General features: G+C 38.8%; 10 protein-coding genes across 10 annotated transcripts; 5 read left to right on the plus strand and 5 right to left on the minus strand.

Annotated features, from left to right (window-relative positions):
• Positions 1–429: 429 nt before the first annotated feature.
• HGT1 (sugar porter family MFS transporter) lies at positions 430–2,094 on the plus strand (the record flags this gene model as incomplete). The annotated part of the gene is made up of 1 exon (XM_022819997.1): positions 430–2,094. The coding sequence occupies one exon, from the start codon at positions 430–432 to the stop codon at positions 2,092–2,094; it is 1,665 nt and encodes a 554-aa protein (XP_022676505.1).
• A 945-nt stretch (positions 2,095–3,039) lies between these two features.
• HOS3 (histone deacetylase) lies at positions 3,040–5,205 on the minus strand (the record flags this gene model as incomplete). The annotated part of the gene is made up of 1 exon (XM_022819998.1): positions 3,040–5,205. One exon carries the CDS (start codon positions 5,203–5,205, stop codon positions 3,040–3,042), a length of 2,166 nt encoding a protein of 721 aa, XP_022676506.1.
• Positions 5,206–6,045: 840 nt separating this feature from the next.
• MCA1 (Ca(2+)-dependent cysteine protease MCA1) lies at positions 6,046–7,326 on the plus strand (the record flags this gene model as incomplete). Its single annotated transcript, XM_022819999.1, has 1 exon — positions 6,046–7,326. The coding sequence occupies one exon, from the start codon at positions 6,046–6,048 to the stop codon at positions 7,324–7,326; it is 1,281 nt and encodes a 426-aa protein (XP_022676507.1).
• Positions 7,327–7,688: 362 nt separating this feature from the next.
• Positions 7,689–9,068, minus strand: BFR1 (Bfr1p; the record flags this gene model as incomplete). The annotated part of the gene is made up of 1 exon (XM_022820000.1): positions 7,689–9,068. The coding sequence occupies one exon, from the start codon at positions 9,066–9,068 to the stop codon at positions 7,689–7,691; it is 1,380 nt and encodes a 459-aa protein (XP_022676508.1).
• Positions 9,069–9,892: 824 nt separating this feature from the next.
• Positions 9,893–10,729, plus strand: IDI1 (isopentenyl-diphosphate delta-isomerase IDI1; the record flags this gene model as incomplete). Its single annotated transcript, XM_022820001.1, has 1 exon — positions 9,893–10,729. One exon carries the CDS (start codon positions 9,893–9,895, stop codon positions 10,727–10,729), a length of 837 nt encoding a protein of 278 aa, XP_022676509.1.
• Positions 10,730–11,180: 451 nt separating this feature from the next.
• On the minus strand, positions 11,181–12,380 carry MRM1 (Mrm1p; the record flags this gene model as incomplete). Its single annotated transcript, XM_022820002.1, has 1 exon — positions 11,181–12,380. One exon carries the CDS (start codon positions 12,378–12,380, stop codon positions 11,181–11,183), a length of 1,200 nt encoding a protein of 399 aa, XP_022676510.1.
• A 344-nt stretch (positions 12,381–12,724) lies between these two features.
• Positions 12,725–13,390, plus strand: HIS3 (imidazoleglycerol-phosphate dehydratase HIS3; the record flags this gene model as incomplete). The annotated part of the gene is made up of 1 exon (XM_022820003.1): positions 12,725–13,390. One exon carries the CDS (start codon positions 12,725–12,727, stop codon positions 13,388–13,390), a length of 666 nt encoding a protein of 221 aa, XP_022676511.1.
• Positions 13,391–13,594: 204 nt separating this feature from the next.
• MRP51 (mitochondrial 37S ribosomal protein bS1m) lies at positions 13,595–14,656 on the minus strand (the record flags this gene model as incomplete). The annotated part of the gene is made up of 1 exon (XM_022820004.1): positions 13,595–14,656. One exon carries the CDS (start codon positions 14,654–14,656, stop codon positions 13,595–13,597), a length of 1,062 nt encoding a protein of 353 aa, XP_022676512.1.
• A 604-nt stretch (positions 14,657–15,260) lies between these two features.
• On the minus strand, positions 15,261–17,006 carry AGP1 (high-affinity glutamine permease; the record flags this gene model as incomplete). Its single annotated transcript, XM_022820005.1, has 1 exon — positions 15,261–17,006. The coding sequence occupies one exon, from the start codon at positions 17,004–17,006 to the stop codon at positions 15,261–15,263; it is 1,746 nt and encodes a 581-aa protein (XP_022676513.1).
• Positions 17,007–17,928: 922 nt separating this feature from the next.
• On the plus strand, positions 17,929–19,812 carry DED1 (DEAD/DEAH box helicase; the record flags this gene model as incomplete). The annotated part of the gene is made up of 1 exon (XM_022820007.1): positions 17,929–19,812. One exon carries the CDS (start codon positions 17,929–17,931, stop codon positions 19,810–19,812), a length of 1,884 nt encoding a protein of 627 aa, XP_022676514.1.
• Positions 19,813–20,353: the final 541 nt, after the last annotated feature.

A 20,353-nucleotide genomic window follows, 5' to 3' on the forward strand; every position in this document is an offset into this window, starting at 1 on the left:
TGTGTTTGTGCGCCTTATTTCTCGACCAGCGTAATACAAAGAAGCACTTTGTACTCATCCTGGGCTCAACTCCACCCACCCCTCTCCCCACAGATTAGCTCATAGTCGATCATATTTTTGATAACTTTTGAACAAACTAATAACTGCTAAATTTACTATGTCATTAGGCGCCGCGACTTCTGTGTAAACATGATGGACAGACGGGTGAAGCAGTATTTTCAGGAGATACTTATGTTAAAGACCTGATTGATGCGTTTCTCCAACTCTCTCATATTTTATATAAATAACCAGAGATATAGAACGAAGTATGAATATCCTTGTCAAGTTCTTCTTGCTAGCTATTACCTTGAACATACAGCTTGTAAAACCTAATCAACACAACATAAAACATCACTCAAACAGTGTGAATAAACAATAGTTTACGACAAAATGACATTGCTGGACAAGCTTTTGCTTCGTAATATCGAGTACAAGGGTACATTTTACTCGAAGTTCCCTCAACTTACTAATATCTATGCCATTGGTACAATTGCATGTATCTCTGGGCTAATGTTCGGTTTCGACATTTCTTCTATGTCCTCCATGATTGGAACTAAAAAATATAAGGAGTACTTCAATCACCCGAATGCAACAGCTCAGGGTGGTATAACAGGTGCCATGGCTGCCGGTTCATTTCTAGGTTCTTTATTATCTCCAAATTTCTCTGATACCTTTGGCAGAAAACTATCATTGCACATTTGTTCGATTCTATGGATCGTTGGAAGCATCATTCAGAGTGCCGCACAAGATGAAGCAATGTTGATCGTCGGTCGTGTGATTGCAGGTATGGGTGTTGGTTTTGGTTCCTCTGTGGCCCCAGTATATTGCTCTGAGATTTCTCCACCAAAAATCAGAGGATTAATCTCAGGGTTATTCCAATTCTCCATCACTGTCGGTATCATGCTCTTATTTTACATTGGATACGCTTGTCATTTCATCAAAGGTACTGCTTCCTTTAGATTGACTTGGGGTCTACAAATGATCCCGGGGTTCGTCTTGATAGTTGGTACCCTATTCTTACCAGAATCTCCACGTTGGTTAGCTAACCATGATCGCTGGGAGGAGACTATTCAGATTGTTGCAAACGTTGTATCCAAGGGTGATGTGGAAGATGAACAAGTGAAATTCCAGTTGGAAGAGATTAAGGAACAAGTGATAATTGATGCGCAGGCTAAAAACTTTGGATTCAAAGACTTGTGGAGACCAAAGACTAGAAGAAAGATTATTGTGGGTATTTGTGCTCAAATGTGGCAACAGTTATGTGGTATGAACGTCATGATGTATTATATCGTGTACATTTTTAATATGGCTGGTTACACTGGTAACTCTAACTTGGTGGCATCTTCGATTCAGTATGTCTTATTCGTGCTAGTGACGTTCCCCGCTTTATTCCTGATTGACAAAATTGGTAGGAGACCCGTGTTAGTTGCAGGTGGTGTGTTTATGTTTTCCTGGTTATTTGCCGTTGCTGGTTTATTAGCAACTTACTCAGAACCTGCTCCACAGGGTGTCGATGGTGATACCACAGTTACCATTAGGATCCCAGAAAAGCACAAGTCTGCTGCTAAGGGTGTCATTGCATGTTCTTACTTGTTCGTCTGTTCTTTCGCTCCAACCTGGGGTATTGGTATCTGGATCTACTGTTCCGAAATCTTTAATAACATGGAAAGAGCAAAGGGTTCTGCCGTGACTACTGCGACAAATTGGGCTTTCAACTTTGCATTAGCTATGTTTGTTCCTTCTGCATTCAAAAATATTTCGTGGAAGACGTATATCATTTTTGGGGTCTTTTCTGTAGCATTAACCGTTCAGTGTTTCTTCATGTTCCCAGAAACAAGAGGTAAAACGCTAGAAGAGATCGATCAAATGTGGGTTGATAACATCCCAGCCTGGAAAACAGGTAGTTACATTCCACAATTACCTATTATTGAAGATGAAGAAGGAAACAAGCTTGGATTATTGGGTAATGTGGAATATGTAGAACGTGTCAACTCTAAGGAAGAGGGTTTGATACTGCAAAGTTCGGTTACTGATTCCAACAGTCAATCTAATTAATAGTTTAAAAGAATTGATCGCTACTACTGATATGGGTAGGTCGAACACCTGTAAAGTCAACGATGAAGCAATGCCGTGATGTAGTTAATGAAAAATCGGAACAGTGCTCCTCAACTCCCTTTAATGACCTAAACGGAAAATAGCAAAAAGTACAACTTTGCTCACATCTGTAATTAAAAGACGCATGGAAGTCTAATACCGTACCAAAGCTAAGCTGTAAGTATGTGACATGTTTTTAAAACAATCTTGATCTTTTTTTCCATGATCAATAAATACTATTATGCAACTCTGATTTTTTAAAGTTTTTTATAATATTTGTGTTATAAGCTTTTCAATGCACTGATTTATTGAAAGGTTTCCTTTTGACCATGATATGTAGCTGCTGGCCTTGTGTACAATCACAACCGCTCAATGATCATTGGAATTAGATTTAAATAGTTGTTTGAAATTAAAAGGGATACAATAAAATATTTAGATGCAAAACCAATGTGAAGGCTAATAGGAACCGTGTTTAACTGATGTAATAAGAGCCACAGAGTATTTTGTATAATCGTATGAAGGGGAGTAAAGTTAACCGACTGAACAATGTTTGGCCAAGCATAGGACAGCATTTATTTTTGACTAGCAGACTGCTTATAAACATTTCCTCAATGATTCATTCAAATACATATATGCGGGGTAAAAGTTAAGATAATATTATCAGGATTTCGGAGTTAGTTAAAAGTACATTTCCTCTGATGCTCGTCGGTCGTAAACCAATGACGATATCGGATAACGTCATTATCTTGTATGGAAGATCATCTCCGAAGGAAAAAAAAAATGGGGAATTCATTTTTATATATAGTTAGTTGGTTAGAAGTGTCTAAATGGAGGGGAAAATCACCCAGCCGCTTATTGAAAGTCTTGTAAACCTAGTAAATCTAATTCTAAAGTCCGCTGTTTTTCTTACCAGTTGGAATGTCCGTTGCTTTTACCTGAGGAACGGGTTTTGGATCGAGGCGGAGAGGCGTGCGATATCATGGATATATCACTGTCATCGAAGTTCAGAAGTCTTGAATGTCGATTACTGCGCAGATGGCGAGTTGTGGTGCTGGAGGGGATTTTGTAATTTCCAGATGGCACACCAGAAACATTCCCGTTTCCGCTCAGATGCCTAGTACCGGATGCTGGATCCAATGTATGTGAGTTATTAACCGGAGAGGTGCGATGGTTAGTGACGACCTTGGGGTCACCATTGTTTCTCAGTCTAGTACTTTCGACCTCATCTTCATCGGACAATTGTAAAATATCTAACGTTTCCAAATGTCTTGAAATGTCATCAATGGTGATATCCTCAACAGTTCTATTAAACGTTTTATTTAGTTCTTCGTCATATTGATAGTCTTCATCATCATCATTTTCATCATCACTAGGCAGAACTTGTTCAACAAACGGAATTTCTTCGGTTTTAGCGGTAACTTGCTCGCTACGAGTAGGAGGTGGGGTAGGTGTTTCTGCTCTTGGAATATCTTGCTCCTTCTTTACAAGAGTTTCGTGGTACTTGGACCTTGTGAGTCTCACCTCTGGATGTACAATTGGTGGTTCCGGCTCAAAAAGGACCGATTTGAACTCAGGAATCATGCTTCTACCTAACATAATCACCTCTTCAGCCCAAATTCTTATTACATCACGAGCCTTCTTGGTTTTGTATGGTTTCCATCTTGGCTTACAGCCTCTGGTAATTTCTTTAACAACCTGTTCAGAGCCCCATTCATTAATCCAGTTCTGATTCTGGAAACCGATTAAATGAGAAAAGACACCGGAAGATATTGCGCCGTCCGAATAGCCACCTTCCATTATTGAGAGAATCTTACCACTAGAGTGCATCTGCGCCAATTTAAGTGCATCTTTTGTGAACATGTTGTAGAAACTTGTAGGAACATTTACATTGTGTCTTTGCATAGATTGCTGTTCGTATTCACTGGCATCAAAACCAGCGCTAATGAGAACAAGACCCTTGAAGCGAAATCCGCCATTCTTCATTTCCGCTTTGGCGTTCTTAAAGAATTCATCAGCTTTAGCAAAGATTGATCTATATTTAGTTTGGTATAATTTAACAAACTCTTCCTCATCCTTATATGGTTGCAAATGCACATTCCATATATTTAAGTCATGCGCATCCATGATACAAGTAGAAGCGTTCCTGATGTTTTCCTTAGTAGCGTATCCTAGCTCTGTTGGGAAAGAATTAATGTCATGCATGGAGAAATAGCCCACTTTGGGGAATTTGGCGAATGTCTTACCAAATTCATCATATTCATCATCATCTTCATTTTCTAGCTCAGCAGAGCCTGAATCCGAGCCTGCTTCCGAAGCAAACTCATCTGGTCTAAACCCAGCACGTTTCCAACATATATCCTGGGTCCCGTCCCCATGGTGTAGATCAAAATCAAGAATCACTGCGTGGGTAACGTCATATTTTTCGAAGGCATATTCAATAGCAATATGTGCATTGTTAAGTAAACAGAAGCCTGATGGAGTAGATGCGTGTGAATGATGTCCAGGTGGTCTGATAGCCACGAAAGCACGATTTGAAGTCTGTTCAATACTTGCACCTTCGAAGATGGAGTCGATACCAACTTCAAGTGCTCCAATGCTTCCTTCTAATGCAGCAATCGTCTGTCTCGATAGGTAAATGTCTCCCACATTCCAGTCTTCTGGAACCTCAATTTCTTGTCTCTCTAGCTTCCTTTCAGACTCTTTACAAAGCTTCAATAGTTTTTTGGGCCAATCCTTACCATGTACTTTCAGCACATGTGGTGCCAATAATGAAGTCTTGTGACGGTTCGAAGTCTTAACCGTGAACAAAGCCGGATACATCGTAATCGCGGCCGCTACACCAATACAGCATGCCAGGAGACGCTCAGGACGCTCGACAATAGTTTTCTTGTAGGACTTAGAAACCCAATAACGCGGAAACTGATGAGAAAGAGAGTAAGGCGATAATACCACAACAGCTTTCGACGATTCAGGAATCCTTGAAGCAGCAGAAGTCACCGAAGACACATTGGGGTTACTCGCAACAAATTTCTCAAACTGTTGTTTGAACTCATATAACGGATCCTGTGACATTTCTCTAATGGTTCTTGACCTATGCTAGCCAAAAGCTCTTTTATTTCACACTTGTCCCGCTAACTTAATGTCCGGTCTCTTCTGCTCTATGCCTCTTCTTATCTGGCAAGCCAACTTTTTCTCTCTTGGAATAAACCAAGAAAACAAGTAAACATATATAAATTTCAGGGTTTTCCTGTTTTCATGTTTTCATGTTTTCAATGTTTACGGTTTGAATGATTTTCTGCAAAGTTGAGGTAAACCGGAAACGAGTGACGATCAAGAGGAACATATCTTGCACTGTAATGTAGTGCTTTACCAGATAACTACTAGATAAGCCATATACCGAATACTATCAAGAAGACCGCAAAATGAAAAAATTCCCACATAACCCCAGTCTGGATTGATTAGTTTCGTTTCTTCTGAAGTCTTAATTTTGTTCCCTTCACTACTCTACTTTTGTTCGTTTCAATGCACAGAATGGCATTTTGGAATATCGTGTAGAGAATGTGATATACTGCACGTGAAGAAAGGGCAGACTACACAGTGTATAGTTAGCACAGCGTATTTAAGATTTATATATATCGAAAGTCAGAACCCATCTATGGTTAGGATGGGAACTGGGTTCATCGATGCTATATTCCAGCTATTGTGGTGCATCCGGCATCCTTGGCTCACAAGAATTCTATTTTCAGTAAGGTGGCTAAGTTCGTTATTCTTGCAAAGTATCTCTCTCTCTCTGTTGTTACAAATATATATAGAAGTTGATCTCGGAAACTCTACAGACAGACACCCGTCGGGGCAGCAAGTCGTACATTAAGAAGCCAAGGCGACATACGTACCGCATATTCCGTAGCCAAGATGTACCCTGGTCGCACAAATGCCACCTACAACAACCAGCAGCAGCAGCAGCAGCAGCAATACTATTCGAGGCCTCCCAACCCTCCTCCAAATGTTGCATCCCAGCCTATGCCATTTGAAGGCCAGTTCTACCCTCGGCCTGGTGGACCTCCTCCTAATAGTGGAAATGATTACAGTGGCCAATACTCGAGACCTCCAGTCCCTCCTCCAGGGGCAGCGCCATCACAACAGTACAATCGAAGCGATATCGCCCAAAACCATAATACCGGCCTAGTTAACGGTCCATCGGGCTATGAGCAGCCCCAGAACTTGTACAGACCTCCAACCCAAGTTCAATATGCGGGGCCTGGTAATGAAGTTGCGTACCAGTACTCTCAAATGACAGGGAGACGTAAGGCTTTACTGATTGGTATCAACTATTTTGGCTCCCAAAATCAGTTGAGAGGTTGCATCAATGACTCTCACAATATGTTCAACTTCTTGACTCAACGATACGGCTACAGACCAGAAGATATTGTTATGCTAAATGATGATACAACCGACCCAGTCCGCGTGCCAACAAGGGCTAATATGTTAAGGGCTATGCAGTGGCTTGTAAAAGATGCTCAGCCAAACGATGCCTTATTCTTCCATTATTCGGGCCACGGTGGTCAAACAAAAGATCTGGATGGTGATGAGGAAGATGGTATGGATGATGTTATATACCCTGTCGATTTTCAGGTGGCAGGTCCCATCATAGATGATGAAATGCACGCTATCATGGTCACGCCCTTACAACCAGGTGTCAGACTAACCGCATTGTTCGATTCGTGTCACTCAGGAACAGTGCTAGATCTCCCATACACTTATTCTACCAAAGGTGTTGTAAAGGAACCAAATGTGTGGAAAGATGTCGGATCAAATGCTCTTCAAGGTGCGATGGCTTACGCTACTGGTAACACCGGCGCCTTGATGAAGTCTTTAGGGAGTGTCTTTACTACGATTAAAAATTCAAACAACAACGTCGATAGGGAAAGAATAAAGCAGATTAAGTTTTCACCTGCTGATATAATCATGTTCAGTGGTTCCAAGGATAATCAAACTTCTGCGGATGCAACGGAGAACGGTCAGAATACTGGTGCGATGTCATGGGCATTCTTGACTGTATTGTCCAAACAACCACAGCAAACATACTTGAGTTTGTTGCAAAATATGAGGGCAGAGTTACGCGGTAAGTATTCACAAAAACCTCAATTGTCATCATCACATGAGATCGACGTTAATTTGCAATTTTTACTATAACGAATCACAATTTTACTTGTAGTTTATATATGTACTTTTTTACCCTAAACTCTCTTTTATCTTTAAACTGTAGTAGATTTGGCTGTATAGTGATCATAAAATCTCTGTATCAAGAATCTACTTATATGAGATCTCATATTGAAATATCAATTGATAAAGGATGGTTTTATTCACGTTAAAGATTGTATTGATATTTGGAAAATGTCAACTTCAAACCAAAATTGAGGTCTAATCTATTACAGTGTTGATTAAGAGAGCTAAAAGGTCTACTAATTCTTCCTTTTTTTTTTTTTTTTTTTACAAGCATCAAGAGCATTGATATCAAGAAAAATAGCTTAAACAGTAAAGAAGGCACTAGAGGTTTAAGCTGCGGCGGCAGCGGCGGCTTCTTTCTCTTGTTGCTCCTTGATTTTCTTGGCTTCAATTTCATCCTTGACTTTTTGTTCCTTAGCTTCATATTCCAATTCTAACTTCTTAAGCTTTTCTTCAGCTTCTGCAATGTTCTTTTCAGTAGCTTCAGGTTGCTTAGCGGTTAGTTCTTCATGCTTAGCCTTCAACTGTTCAACAGTGGCTGGAACATCTTCCTTAGATAATGGGACCTTGATATCCAATTCGGCTAGTAAAGCAATCATTGATGGTTCCAAAGAGAACTTGGTAGATTGGTTCTTCTTCTTATGCTTTTTAGATTTAGAGACAGCAGAACCCGAAAAGAATTCTTCCTTCTTCTTAACGATAGGAACCAAACCTTCTGAGTTAACAGCCTTTGCTGGGGTAGCAGTTTGGGAGGCGCTTGAGTCGTTTTCGAAAATGCTATGGGAAGGCTTCACGTAGGTTGGGTCTAAGACAGTCAAGGCGTTTTCGATAGCTTCTAACTCAAAAGTGAAAGCAGGCTTCTTGGCATTATTTAAGTTCTCCTTTAATTTACCAACCTTTTCATCCTTTTCTTCTAGGATCTTCGACAATTTCTCGTCTTCTTCACGTTTCAAACGTTCTTCATCCATCTTCTTCTTGAAGTTTTTGAATTCGTTGTCGAAATCGCCTCTAATCTTTCTGATTTGGGCGTAGATCTCTTCACGCTTGTTGTACAAAGCGGAACGTTTAGCCATCAAAGTCTTTCTCTTGTCGTAGACGACCTGGTTTTTGGAGTTCAATTCATTGATTTGAGCTTGAACAGTTTCGAACTTGGTGGCAACATCTCTTGGGTTCAATTCATTCAATTGCTTCTTTAGTTCATCGATTTGTGCTCTTTCCTCTTCTATGGACTTTCTAATTGGCTCAACAACTTGGAAATCTTTACTCAACTTGTGCAAGTTTTGCATCTCCTTGACTCTCAATCTTTCTTCGACCAAAGACAAATCACCAGAAGCAATCTCATCGTCAATTTCGGCCAATCTTTGTTTGATTTGACCAACGTTTTGGAATCTCTTGTTCTTACCAACCAAGTCGTTGATTTCACCAGACTTACGCTTGATTTGACCGTCCAAAAACTTGATTTGATCATGAATTTGTTGCCTCTTGTTCTTCAAATCAGATTGAGTCTTGATAATCTCCTTTAATTCAGTTTGCAACTTCTCTTTTGAGCTCTTGGCGCTTTCGGAAAAGTCGGTGTTGTCGATTTGTTGCCTGATCAATGCGATATCTTGGTCAATCTTTTTCAATTGAACGTTCAATGGCTCCAACTTTTTGTCTCTGGCACCAACATCTGGCTTCTTGATGTGTTGTCTTGGTCTACCACCGGACATTTTTTCCTTTTATTTTATCTTTAACGAGTTTCCCCACTGTGCGTTGCAGGTATGCTGCTGTGACTTGGTGTTCTCTTGCAAGTAATATCATACAAAACATATAATGCGGCAACTAAACTAGTGCTGTGAAATCTGGTAAAATCTTATTTCAATTCAAAATCAACTTTTTTTTTTTATTTCATTAAGCTGACACGTTGAAAAATAATTTTTTATTTCAAAACAAAAAAAAAAAAAACCAATCGATTATTAGAAGAGCAGCTTTCTTAATCCAATCGAAGGAAGTGTGGCTGATCATTCGGATTAGACCCTGCTCTTTGAAGCAGCATCACACATGCAACATGGAATATTAAATATTTGGTTGATAAGATGAATACTATACAAAAATATTTATTTATTTTCTTAATTTTTTTTTTTTTTTTGACGCTATATAGGTATTATTGAATATAGATATAGTCTCTTCTTGTCTTGACCCATGGGATATTTTTTAGTCACTATACCATCTTAAACTAGCTTCTTAATTGTTTCGAATTTGAACATCTAACAAATATTTAATGTTTTGGTATAGAAGACTCTTTATTAAAACATGACCAAATCCTTTTCACTGCGGAATTGAATGGATGATGAATGAATGAATGAATGCGCTTTGGAATCTCACTCGTACCAACAGTTTCTTCTGAGACATGAAAAATAAAAAAAAAAAAGTTTCCATACGAACATCTTTTGCACATCTATACTATTAACAGAGACACAAGAGAGTAGTACTTCACTCCCAAGAGCTCTGCTGCATATATTGTGATATAGGTAATCATTCGCTTCATAAAGTCATGTCTACGGAGACGTCAACTTACGCTGAACTTGTCAAATCATTGGATCAAGACTATATCTTGGAAAAATTTCCAGATGTAATTCCATTAAACAACAGACCAAACACACGCTCAACAGAGTCCTCAGAGACTTCAGACAATCTTCTCAATGGTTATGACGAGGAACAGATCAGATTAATGAACGAGAACTGTATCGTGTTAGATTGGGATGATAATGCTATTGGTGCAGGAACCAAGAAGTTGTGCCATTTGATGGAGAACATCAAGCAAGGTTTACTTCACCGTGCTTTCTCTGTTTTCATTTTCGATGACGAAGGAAGGGTGCTATTGCAGCAACGTGCAACTGAGAAGATCACTTTCGCCGACCTTTGGACAAATACTTGCTGCTCTCATCCATTATGTGTTGATGATGAGCTTGGTGCAAATGGTTCTCTAAAGGCTAAAGTGGCAGGTGCAAGAACCGCGGCTGTGAGGAAGTTAGAACATGAACTAGGAATCCCACCACAGGAAGTGGAAACAAAAGGTGAATTCCACTTTTTGAATCGTATTCACTATGTGGCTCCAAGTAATGGTGCTTGGGGTGAGCATGAAATCGACTATATATTTATCTACAAGTTGAGAAAAGGAGAAAAACTTACCGTGCTACCAAATGATAACGAAGTTAGAGATATTGCTTGGGTGTCTCAAGACGAACTAAAGAACATGTTTAACGAGGGAAAATTAAAATTCACACCATGGTTTAAATTAATTTGCGATAATTATCTATTCGACTGGTGGAACCAACTTGATGATTTGCAAAAAGTTGAAAATGATACTGAAATCCATAGAATGTTGTGAAAATCATGGCTAGAGTAACGAATACTTACTTCAGGTAAATGGAATACCTCTACTTTACCAAATAGAAAAAAAATAATTGATTAAAAAAGAAAATAAAAATATCATATATTACCAAGCTATTAAGTTCCCGTTATGAATATCACCTTATTCATATATTACACTATTTACATGATATGAACCATAAGACGCACTAAAAGAGAGTTTGGTTCAAGCGAAACACCTAGAAACAATGAAGTGTTGAAGCAAGGCCAAAAGACGTTGATAATTGTAATCATTACTATATTAAGAATTGTTTCACAGTTATTAATTAGCTCCTATGCACAAAGAGTTGTATTTGTCCTAAGCAATGGTTTCGAAATTTATAGAATCCAAAATATCACATCATATTATCAATAGGTTATATCTTTTTTTTTTTCTTTGACTCTGTAATCAGTAAATATCGCGTCTTCGTTCAGTTTAAAATTTTATTTATCAATAGAGCTGCTGCAACACTAACATTCAAAGAGTCAATAGTGTTGTGGACTTTACTTTCAGCCCTACCAAATGGAATCTCAACAGTGAAATCACTTCTATTAAGTATATTAGTTCTTGCACCGTTTCCTTCATTACCTACAACTAATATTACCGGTAGTTCTTTCACCATTCCACTCAAATCATTTAATTCAAGATGATTTTCCTTTGGGGAGTTCTGCACATGAGAGGTAACGAATGTCCAACCCCCTTCTTCCTTCGACTTTTCGAAAAACTGCAATGGCTTGTCACATTTGTATATTGGCAAAAGTTCCATTGTACCACTGCTGACCTTGGATACGACAGGAGATAGTGGTGCGCAGTTTCTATGAGAAAGGATCAAGAAATCAGCACCAAGGAAATATGCGCTTCTCATAATGGCTCCAACATTGTGAGGGTCAACAACCTCATCTAGATATATACCTAGAGGGTACTTCTTGTATTCATTAGTCAGGTATTTATTCCTAATAGTAACCGGTTGATCATAATCAATTTCCTTCATGTCAAACGTACCAGCCTCTGGATTGATCGACCCCAGGTTCATGAGCTCTGGTGTATGTAATGGTTTACATTCTAAAATGACATTATTATGAATACCATAGTCAGAAAGAAGATTAAGTCTGTGTTTATCTACTTCTTCAATCCTTATGTCTGCTTTGGAGCACAAAGAATTTATTTCGGTGTTTAAGTCTCCATAATGATAAAGTTTTATGAAATATTCTCTTTTTTTAGCACGAAGTGCACTGATCACACTATTTGTACCATAAATGTAATCAACCAATGGATTTGGTCTCAAACCCTGTAATGGATGTGTTTTAGCATACCCAGATTTATGCTTTCTGTATTGCTCTCGCTTTGATACCTCCTGTTGTTTGAGATTATCATAGAATTTTTGTCTCTTACCAAAAGGATCTACGTCACCATTTAAAGCCCTTTCAGTCTTCTGCTTCGCGTGCACATGAGAATATTTCTTCTTAAACCACTCGTCCTTATCCATGCCATCTTTTTCCCATGCTTTCGTTCTCTTTTGTATCGGGAAGTTCCTTCCAAATGTTACTTTCTTGTCTTTGATGAAGGATTCATTTGGGATTTTCACCGCTGGACGAATTCTGGTGGCAAAGCCTCTATAAACAGCTTTCATGATATTTATTGTTGACAACTTAATATTACTGTTAAGAAAAGGCGGATGAGAATACCTAGCTCTCTAGTATCTTTCTAATAGATATCCAAGCTCACATTATCTCAACTCATCTCATCTCATCTCTATACTGCAACTTTTTCTTTAGAAATTTTTCAAGAAGTGATATTTTCTTAGACATTTTTTTTTTTTTTTAAAAGGCTCCAAGAATGATTCATAATATGAAATCAAGTATAAATGCAGCTGTACAATGGTTTAACTTAGTTTAAGATCCGTTCGGAAGTACTATTATTGTAACATTTTACACAATAAGAAGGTCTTCAAATAAGGACTTTGATACCGAGACAATGACATACCCAGAAAGGAAAGCTTTTGTGTCTAGAATAACAAATGAGACAAAAATTCAGATAGCCATATCCTTACATGGGGGGCATATCTCAATCCCAAATTCTATACTGGATAGACCGGAGTCGGACGTTGCAAAACAAGCTACTGGTTCACAGATTATTGACATTCAAACTGGTATTGGATTTCTAGATCATATGATTCATGCCCTAGCGAAGCACTCTGGTTGGTCCTTAATTGTCGAATGTATCGGAGATTTGCATATCGATGACCACCATACTACGGAGGATTGTGGTATTGCTCTAGGACAGGCTTTTAAAGAAGCATTAGGTCATGTCCGTGGTGTGAGAAGATTTGGTACTGGATTTGCACCATTGGACGAAGCATTATCAAGGGCCGTCGTTGATCTATCCAACAGACCATTCGCCGTAATAGATTTGGGTTTAAAAAGAGAAAAAATCGGTGATCTTTCATGTGAAATGATACCACATTTCTTGGAGTCATTTGCGGAAGCTGCAAGAGTAACTTTACATGTTGACTGTTTAAGAGGCTTTAATGATCATCACAGAAGTGAGTCAGCCTTTAAGGCTCTTGCTGTGGCTATCAGAGAGGCTATTTCCAGTAACGGTACAAATGACGTTCCATCTACCAAAGGAGTTTTGATGTAACTGGCTACTCCATACAAGGCGGTATAAATAAAATATAATAACATGTTTGTACAATAATGTTTTCCTATTTATTACTTCATATATTATATATGTTGCACCTAAAATAAGGAAGTTATTCTCAAAGTTATTGTGTACTTTTATATTATTTACATGGGAATTTATATATATATATATGTGCGTGTGGTGACAGCATAACGCCCTTTCTTAGGCATTAGTCTTTAGTAGATTCAAAAATTCTTCACTTTGATTTCTTGATTCCTCAGCACTGATAGATCTGATCGTCTTCTTGGGGAATGCATTGTGTGGACTAGTCCTACTGAACTGGGTTCTACGTTGACCTAATCCAATCTTTTGAGCAAAATTGAAATCATTCTTTGGTTCGATTAGGGAAGCTGCAAGGGTTACAGTTCCGCTTTCAACCTTAGGATCTTCGATTACAAATGGCAAAACTTGTTGTCTAACGAAATCACCCATGTCAAACTGCAATGCACGAGGATTACGGCCAATAGATTTTGCTTCTGCAACAAAACCACCAACAGCAACGGCTCTATCTGGACCTTGGAGAGATAAAATTCTACCTGGGACAACAGTTTTTTGTTTCACGCCGTTTGGAGATTGTCTTAGTCTACCTCTTAAGTTATATGTTAGCCCACCAGTACCAACAACATTCCAGTCGGTTTTTGACGCAGTATTGATGTCTAATTTGCCCAATTTTTGATGTAAAAATTCAGAAGCTAGAGTTTTTAACGACTTGGTGTTTTCGTTTTTGATCCCTGCAAGTGATTCTGGATGATTTTCCAATATCCATTGCTTAAACTCAGCTCTGTGTACATTGATGTCCCTTAGTTTTCTTGACTTTTCTGAACGAGGGGTGGTTGGTGTGATATGGACAGCATTGCTAAATGGCGCCAGTCTTCCAGACTTCTTTGTATGACCTTCGAACAATGGATTTTTCTCTTCTTCAACGTAACGAGGGGCCAATCCCATTTCTTGGAATCTAATTCTATTCCATTGGTATTGGCCAATTGGCTCAAAAGAAGTTAATCTTTCTTGGGTGTCTAAGTCATTGAACACTAAGTACCTAGATTTAATTTTCGATGGAATACTTGCTTTCAAACCCCATTCTTGACGTTGAAGAGTGGATGGTTTTGTTTCAATCACCTGATGGGTTGGACGGGTTGGATTGCCCACTTGAAACAATGCTTTCTCCGTCTTTGGTACTTGTGCAATTCTGGAGTTTCGCAATAGATTTGATATATGAGACATTGCTTTTAAAGTATATAAATAATACCGCTTTATTCAATGAGTTATAATCCTTTCCACCTCTGTATAATCAATATCGGTGGATTGTTCAGTGAAGACGTCAACTTCTTTAACACCACAGTTGTTCACCAGCGGAATAGAAACTCTCTTTTGTAACACCAATGAAGGACTACGGTCTATTGAACTCTTGAAATAAATGGTTTTGATAAACTTGAAATTTTTTCGATCTTGTGAAACAGAGTATTACCCGGGCTGATAAATAAAACAGAAGTTAAAAGGGATCCAAAAAGACTGAGCCATCATTATAAGAGGGAAAGAGGGTAACAAAGAAGAACTTCGGGGGTTATTTAATGAGTAATTAAAGATGGTAAGACCTAAAAGAACCAAAAAACAGTTATCCTGTAAACTTTCAAAAGTATTATTCATAATATAAAGTAACTAACTAGATCAGTTCTAACTGCACTGTGTTTTTTTTTTTTTTTTTTTTTTTTTAATTTTTTTTAACAAAAGAAAGTGCTTACCCTATATGAACATAGGTCCTCCTTTCCATTAGGCTCTTAGATACTTTTTGATTATATTTCCAATCATGTTAACGTCAACTTATAACTTACTTGTTTCGGGGTTCAGAGAGAGCCGAAGATTGTTCCATTGTGTCTTCATCAAGCTCTTTGAAAATTGTTTTTTTCCCAATAACGTCATCTACCCAATATATGTCTCTGTTCGTGTTAATGTCAATTTTATCTGCACTAATAAACAACTGAGTGTTTCTCGTATAGCATTTATGACCAAGATAAAGCAAGAGTCCCACCGGAACAGCCATATAATTTTGAAAGAATGATGCTACATCTGGTTTACCATTTGATCCAATAGGGAAAAGCGATACCCAAAACTGAACTATTAGTAGTATCCCACAAATAACCAAGGAAATATAGCTACCATAAACACCGCATGGAGATTTGTATCCAAGTTGATCCAAACTTTGATCTTGCTCTTTCATTGCACTTCTGAACCTTAGATGTGAAATGCAAATCATACTCCAAGTAAACACTGTAGATAAACCGCTTATCGAGAGTAACCAAACAAAAACAGTCTCTTGATCTTTGTATTCTGCAATGAAAGAAAACATACCAGTAACTGCCGAAACACAAAGACATCTAAAAGGTTTTCCAGAAATATCCAACTTGCAAAAATATTTAGGGGCAAATCCTTGATCCGCTAATGAGTGGAGTGTCCTGGAGCTACTGTACATTGCGTTATTGGCAACTGAAATAATCGACAATAAAATAATTGCATTTACAATATGGGGAACAACTTTAACTCCATTTGTAGTTAAGGCGACAACATATGGAGATGCGTGTGTCAGTTCAGAACCGGAACCCATCAAAAATGGAGAGTTATAAGGTATCAAAAGACCGATTATGAACAATGAAACACAAAAGATAACAGCAATTCTTAGCAAGACTTGAATAGAGGCTCTTCGAATACTCCTCGGCATATCATCTTTATTCTGCTCGGCGCAACTCAATGCGACAAATTCTGTCCCACCAGTACTAAAGCAAGCCGTCACTAAAGTGGTCGCAATTGATTTGAAAAGGTTTCCCTCGTTTCTGAAGAACCCTGGATTGTGAAAGTATTTTAGTCCAATGTATCCGCTTGTACCAGCAACGCCAGTGTTGATTAGAACACCCAAGATGATGAAACCTGCGATCATGAGCACTTTCAAACAGTTAAAAATACAGTCTGCATCTGCGTAGCATCTAGCTCCAAAAAAGTTCACACAACATACCATCGCAAAGCAAAGTGAAACGAAGAGCCAAGGATATATTCTTTCATTCCAAAACTTAATTGTCATTGAGGCAACACATATCTCCAAGGGGAGAACTACCGTCCAGTTTAAAAAGAATAACCATGATGTAGTGAACCCAACGGATGGATCTATGAACCTTTTCCCGTAAGAGTTAAACCCTCCAGGCATGCTTGGAAAGGCAACAACTAACTCACCTACAGTTTGCATACAACAAGTCAACATAATACCAATGATAAGATAACCAACCAAAGTACCTCCAACACCTGCAATTGCAATTGATCTACCATTTCCAACAAGTAGACCAGTCCCGATGCCTGTAGCTGTTGACATCATCAAAACATGGAAAGGCTTAATCGTTTGTTTCAACTCATTGGGTGTGTTTTCGCAAACCGCCATTTCTCCGTCGCTCGCATTACTAACTATACCACTACAAGTAGCTGGCTCAAAATCTTTGCTGATGTTCGTGTCATTGTCTCCATCTAGAGATACACTAGCTTTTGCCGATGACATATCAGAGAGACTGAAACTATTCCTGTTGTAAATCATTCTGCTATCTTACTATCGCTAGTAAAGACGAAAGCCTAATATTCATGAAGTGAATAAAAAAAATGCTCTAATGTAAATATAACGAATTAGCAAGCATAATGGAAGCTAGCATGAACTGAACATATAAGTCGATGGATCAGTGGCCATTTATATAAAAAAACCTGAAGCCAAGAAATCTATTTGAACGTCACCGTAGTAGTTCAGATTGGAAACCCTTCCTCACCTCTATCTTATTTTGTATTTGAAACTGTATCTGAGATTCCGCCTGCCTGATCCTCTGTTGCAACCTTCTCGCACTCTAACTTGCGTACTGCTCTCCAGGCAGAAAGAAACTGACGCGCGCCAAGATTTTCTGGTACAACTGGAGGATCGGGTAATACTTTGAAACGCCAACGCCAACCCAAAAAAACAAAAAAAAAAACCGAACAAAAGTCAAATAATTAATGTCCACTAGTCAGTCGGAGGGGAAGGCCACATAATATGAAGCGAAGCTACCACGAAGACGAATGAAAAAAAAAAAAAAAAAAAAAAAAAATTAAAATGTTAATCATCAGGGTAACACAGTCCGACATCATATAAATTTTTTTTTTTACTGAAAACTGGGAGGAAAAAGAAAAAAGAAAAAAGCATCGCCCGTGCATCACTTATTCGAGAGAAAAAAAATAAAGAAAATATTTGTTTAAAAAAAAAAGAAGAAAACCTGGAAAAAGGCTTTTTGTATATAAAGCGAAAGAGACTACTATGTGATTACAGAGAATTTTTAAAGGCATTTTGGATGAAAAACGTTTTAAAGGATTAAAGTGTTTTCAGCCTTTTTTAATTTATATTATACTTTTCTTTAAGGTGTTTGAATAGATTTCGTTTGTACAATAAAGCAAGCGCAAAGAAGTAGCATAAGACAATTTAAAAAATAATTACTAATATGTCTGATATTGCTGAAAATATGTCTAATTTGTCAGTGCAAGACGATAACGCTAGATCTGGTTCTAATACCGGTGGTAGACGTTCATACGTTCCTCCTCATGTGAGAGGTCAACAGAGAAGCGGTAGCGGTAACTACCGTGGTCGTTCTGACAACTTCGGTGGGTCAGAAAGAGGTTCATACTTTGGTGGTGATGACAGAAGAGGTGGTGGATACGGTAGAGGTGGTGGAAGAGGTTCATTCAACTGGGGCGGCTCTAACTGGGGCGGTAGAGGTGACAGCAGAAACGGTGGTGGTTACGGTGGTAACAACTCTTCTGGTAGATGGATCGATGGTAAGCACGTTCCAGCTCAAAGAAATGCCAACCTTGAACTAGAGTTGTTTGGTGCAGCCGAAGACAAGAGTTTCCAATCATCTGGTATTAACTTTGACAACTACGACGATATCCCAGTCGAAGCATCCGGTACCGATGTCCCAGAACCAATCACTGAGTTCACTTCTCCTCCATTAGACCCAGTGTTGTTGGAAAATATCAACTTGGCTAGATTCACTAAGCCAACTCCGGTCCAAAAGTACTCCGTTCCAATCGTTGCCAATGGTAGAGATTTGATGGCTTGTGCTCAAACTGGTTCCGGTAAGACTGGTGGTTTCTTGTTCCCAGTCTTGTCCTCCTCTTTCTCCTCTGGTCCAGCTCCAACCCCAGAAAATGCGGGCAACTCTTATATCAAGAAGGTTTACCCAACCGCCGTTATTTTGGCTCCAACTAGAGAATTGGCTACCCAAATTTACGATGAAGCCAAGAAGTTCACTTATAGATCTTGGGTCAAGCCTATGGTTGTTTACGGTGGTGCCAGTATCGATCAACAGATCAAGCAAATGAGATACGGTTGTAACTTGTTAGTCGCCACCCCAGGTCGTTTGACTGATTTGTTGGAACGTCGTTACATCTCCTTGGCCAACGTTAAGTATTTGGTTTTAGATGAAGCTGATAGAATGTTGGATATGGGTTTCGAACCTCAAATCAGAAGAATCGTCGAAGGTTCCGACATGCCAAGCGTCGAAAACAGACAAACATTAATGTTTTCCGCCACTTTCCCAAGTGAAATTCAACACTTGGCCTCCGACTTTTTGAAGGATTACATCTTCTTGTCTGTCGGTAGGGTCGGTTCTACTTCCGAAAACATTACTCAAAAGATTCTATACGTCGAAGACTTTGACAAGAACGATACCTTGTTGGATTTGCTATCTGCTGATGCCGATGGTTTGACTTTGATTTTCGTCGAAACAAAGAGAGCTGCTGACTCCTTGACTGACTTCTTGATTATGGAAGGTTTCAAGGCTACTGCTATTCACGGTGACCGTACCCAAGGTGAACGTGAGCGTGCATTGTCCGCTTTCAAGACTGGTAGAGCCACTATCTTGGTTGCTACTGCTGTCGCTGCCAGAGGTTTGGATATTCCAAACGTTACCCACGTCATTAACTTCGATTTGCCAAACGATATTGATGATTATGTCCACAGAATTGGTAGAACTGGTCGTGCCGGTAACACCGGTGTTGCCACTGCATTCTTCAACCGTGGTAACAAGAATGTTGCTAAGGATTTGGTAAACTTATTGTCCGAAGCCAACCAAGAGGTTCCTTCCTTCTTGACCACTATCATGAGAGAAGCTTCTTCAGGTAGAGGTGGCGGTAGAGGTGGTTCCAGAGGTGGTTACTCCCGTGGTAGCGGAACTAGAGATTTCCGTCGTGGTGGTGCTTCCAACGGTGGTGGCTTCAGCAATGGCGGTGGCTTCGGTAACAGCAGCGGCGGTGGCTGGGGCAACTCTTCCAGTAACTGGGGTTCTTCAAACAACTCTTCTAGTTCCAACTCTGGTTGGTGGTGATCTCACCGTCTTTCAAAGCGACTCCAAAAAATTGTTGGGAAGAAGTATTATTTTATTTTCTCAAGAATTTTTTGATCCACATACCGTTTTTTTATCAACATTTTGTTTTACTGAGAATTTTTTTTCTTTCTCTTTTAGAGATCTTTCTCAGTTCACGCTTTCTCTATTGCTTTGAATTATTTGGTGTTTTCTCTTTTATTTGTTTTCACAACCGTATTATGCAATTGTACACTAGTGTTACGTTTTGGTTTGAGATTCCTTTTTTTTTCCCTGCATAATAAAGGCTTCAAACTTGAAACTGATTATATTCTGATATTTTGTTATATTAACCCTGATTGACATTTGCTTGTGTATTCTGATGGAATAATGTTGATCATTACCATTCCAAGAATATTCATGATAGAAAATGGGTCTTTATTTTATTTCATACCTAATTGAAATTTTCTTTACAATTGAACTCATTTGTCACTATTATTTATCATGGATTTGAATTCATTCACCCTTTCCCCTTCTTTTTTTTTATTTTGTTTTACTGCATTAC

The sequence above is a fragment of the Kluyveromyces marxianus genome, chromosome 5 (genome assembly GCF_001417885.1).
Source record: "Kluyveromyces marxianus DMKU3-1042 DNA, complete genome, chromosome 5".
Classification (NCBI taxonomy): domain Eukaryota; kingdom Fungi; phylum Ascomycota; class Saccharomycetes; order Saccharomycetales; family Saccharomycetaceae; genus Kluyveromyces; species Kluyveromyces marxianus.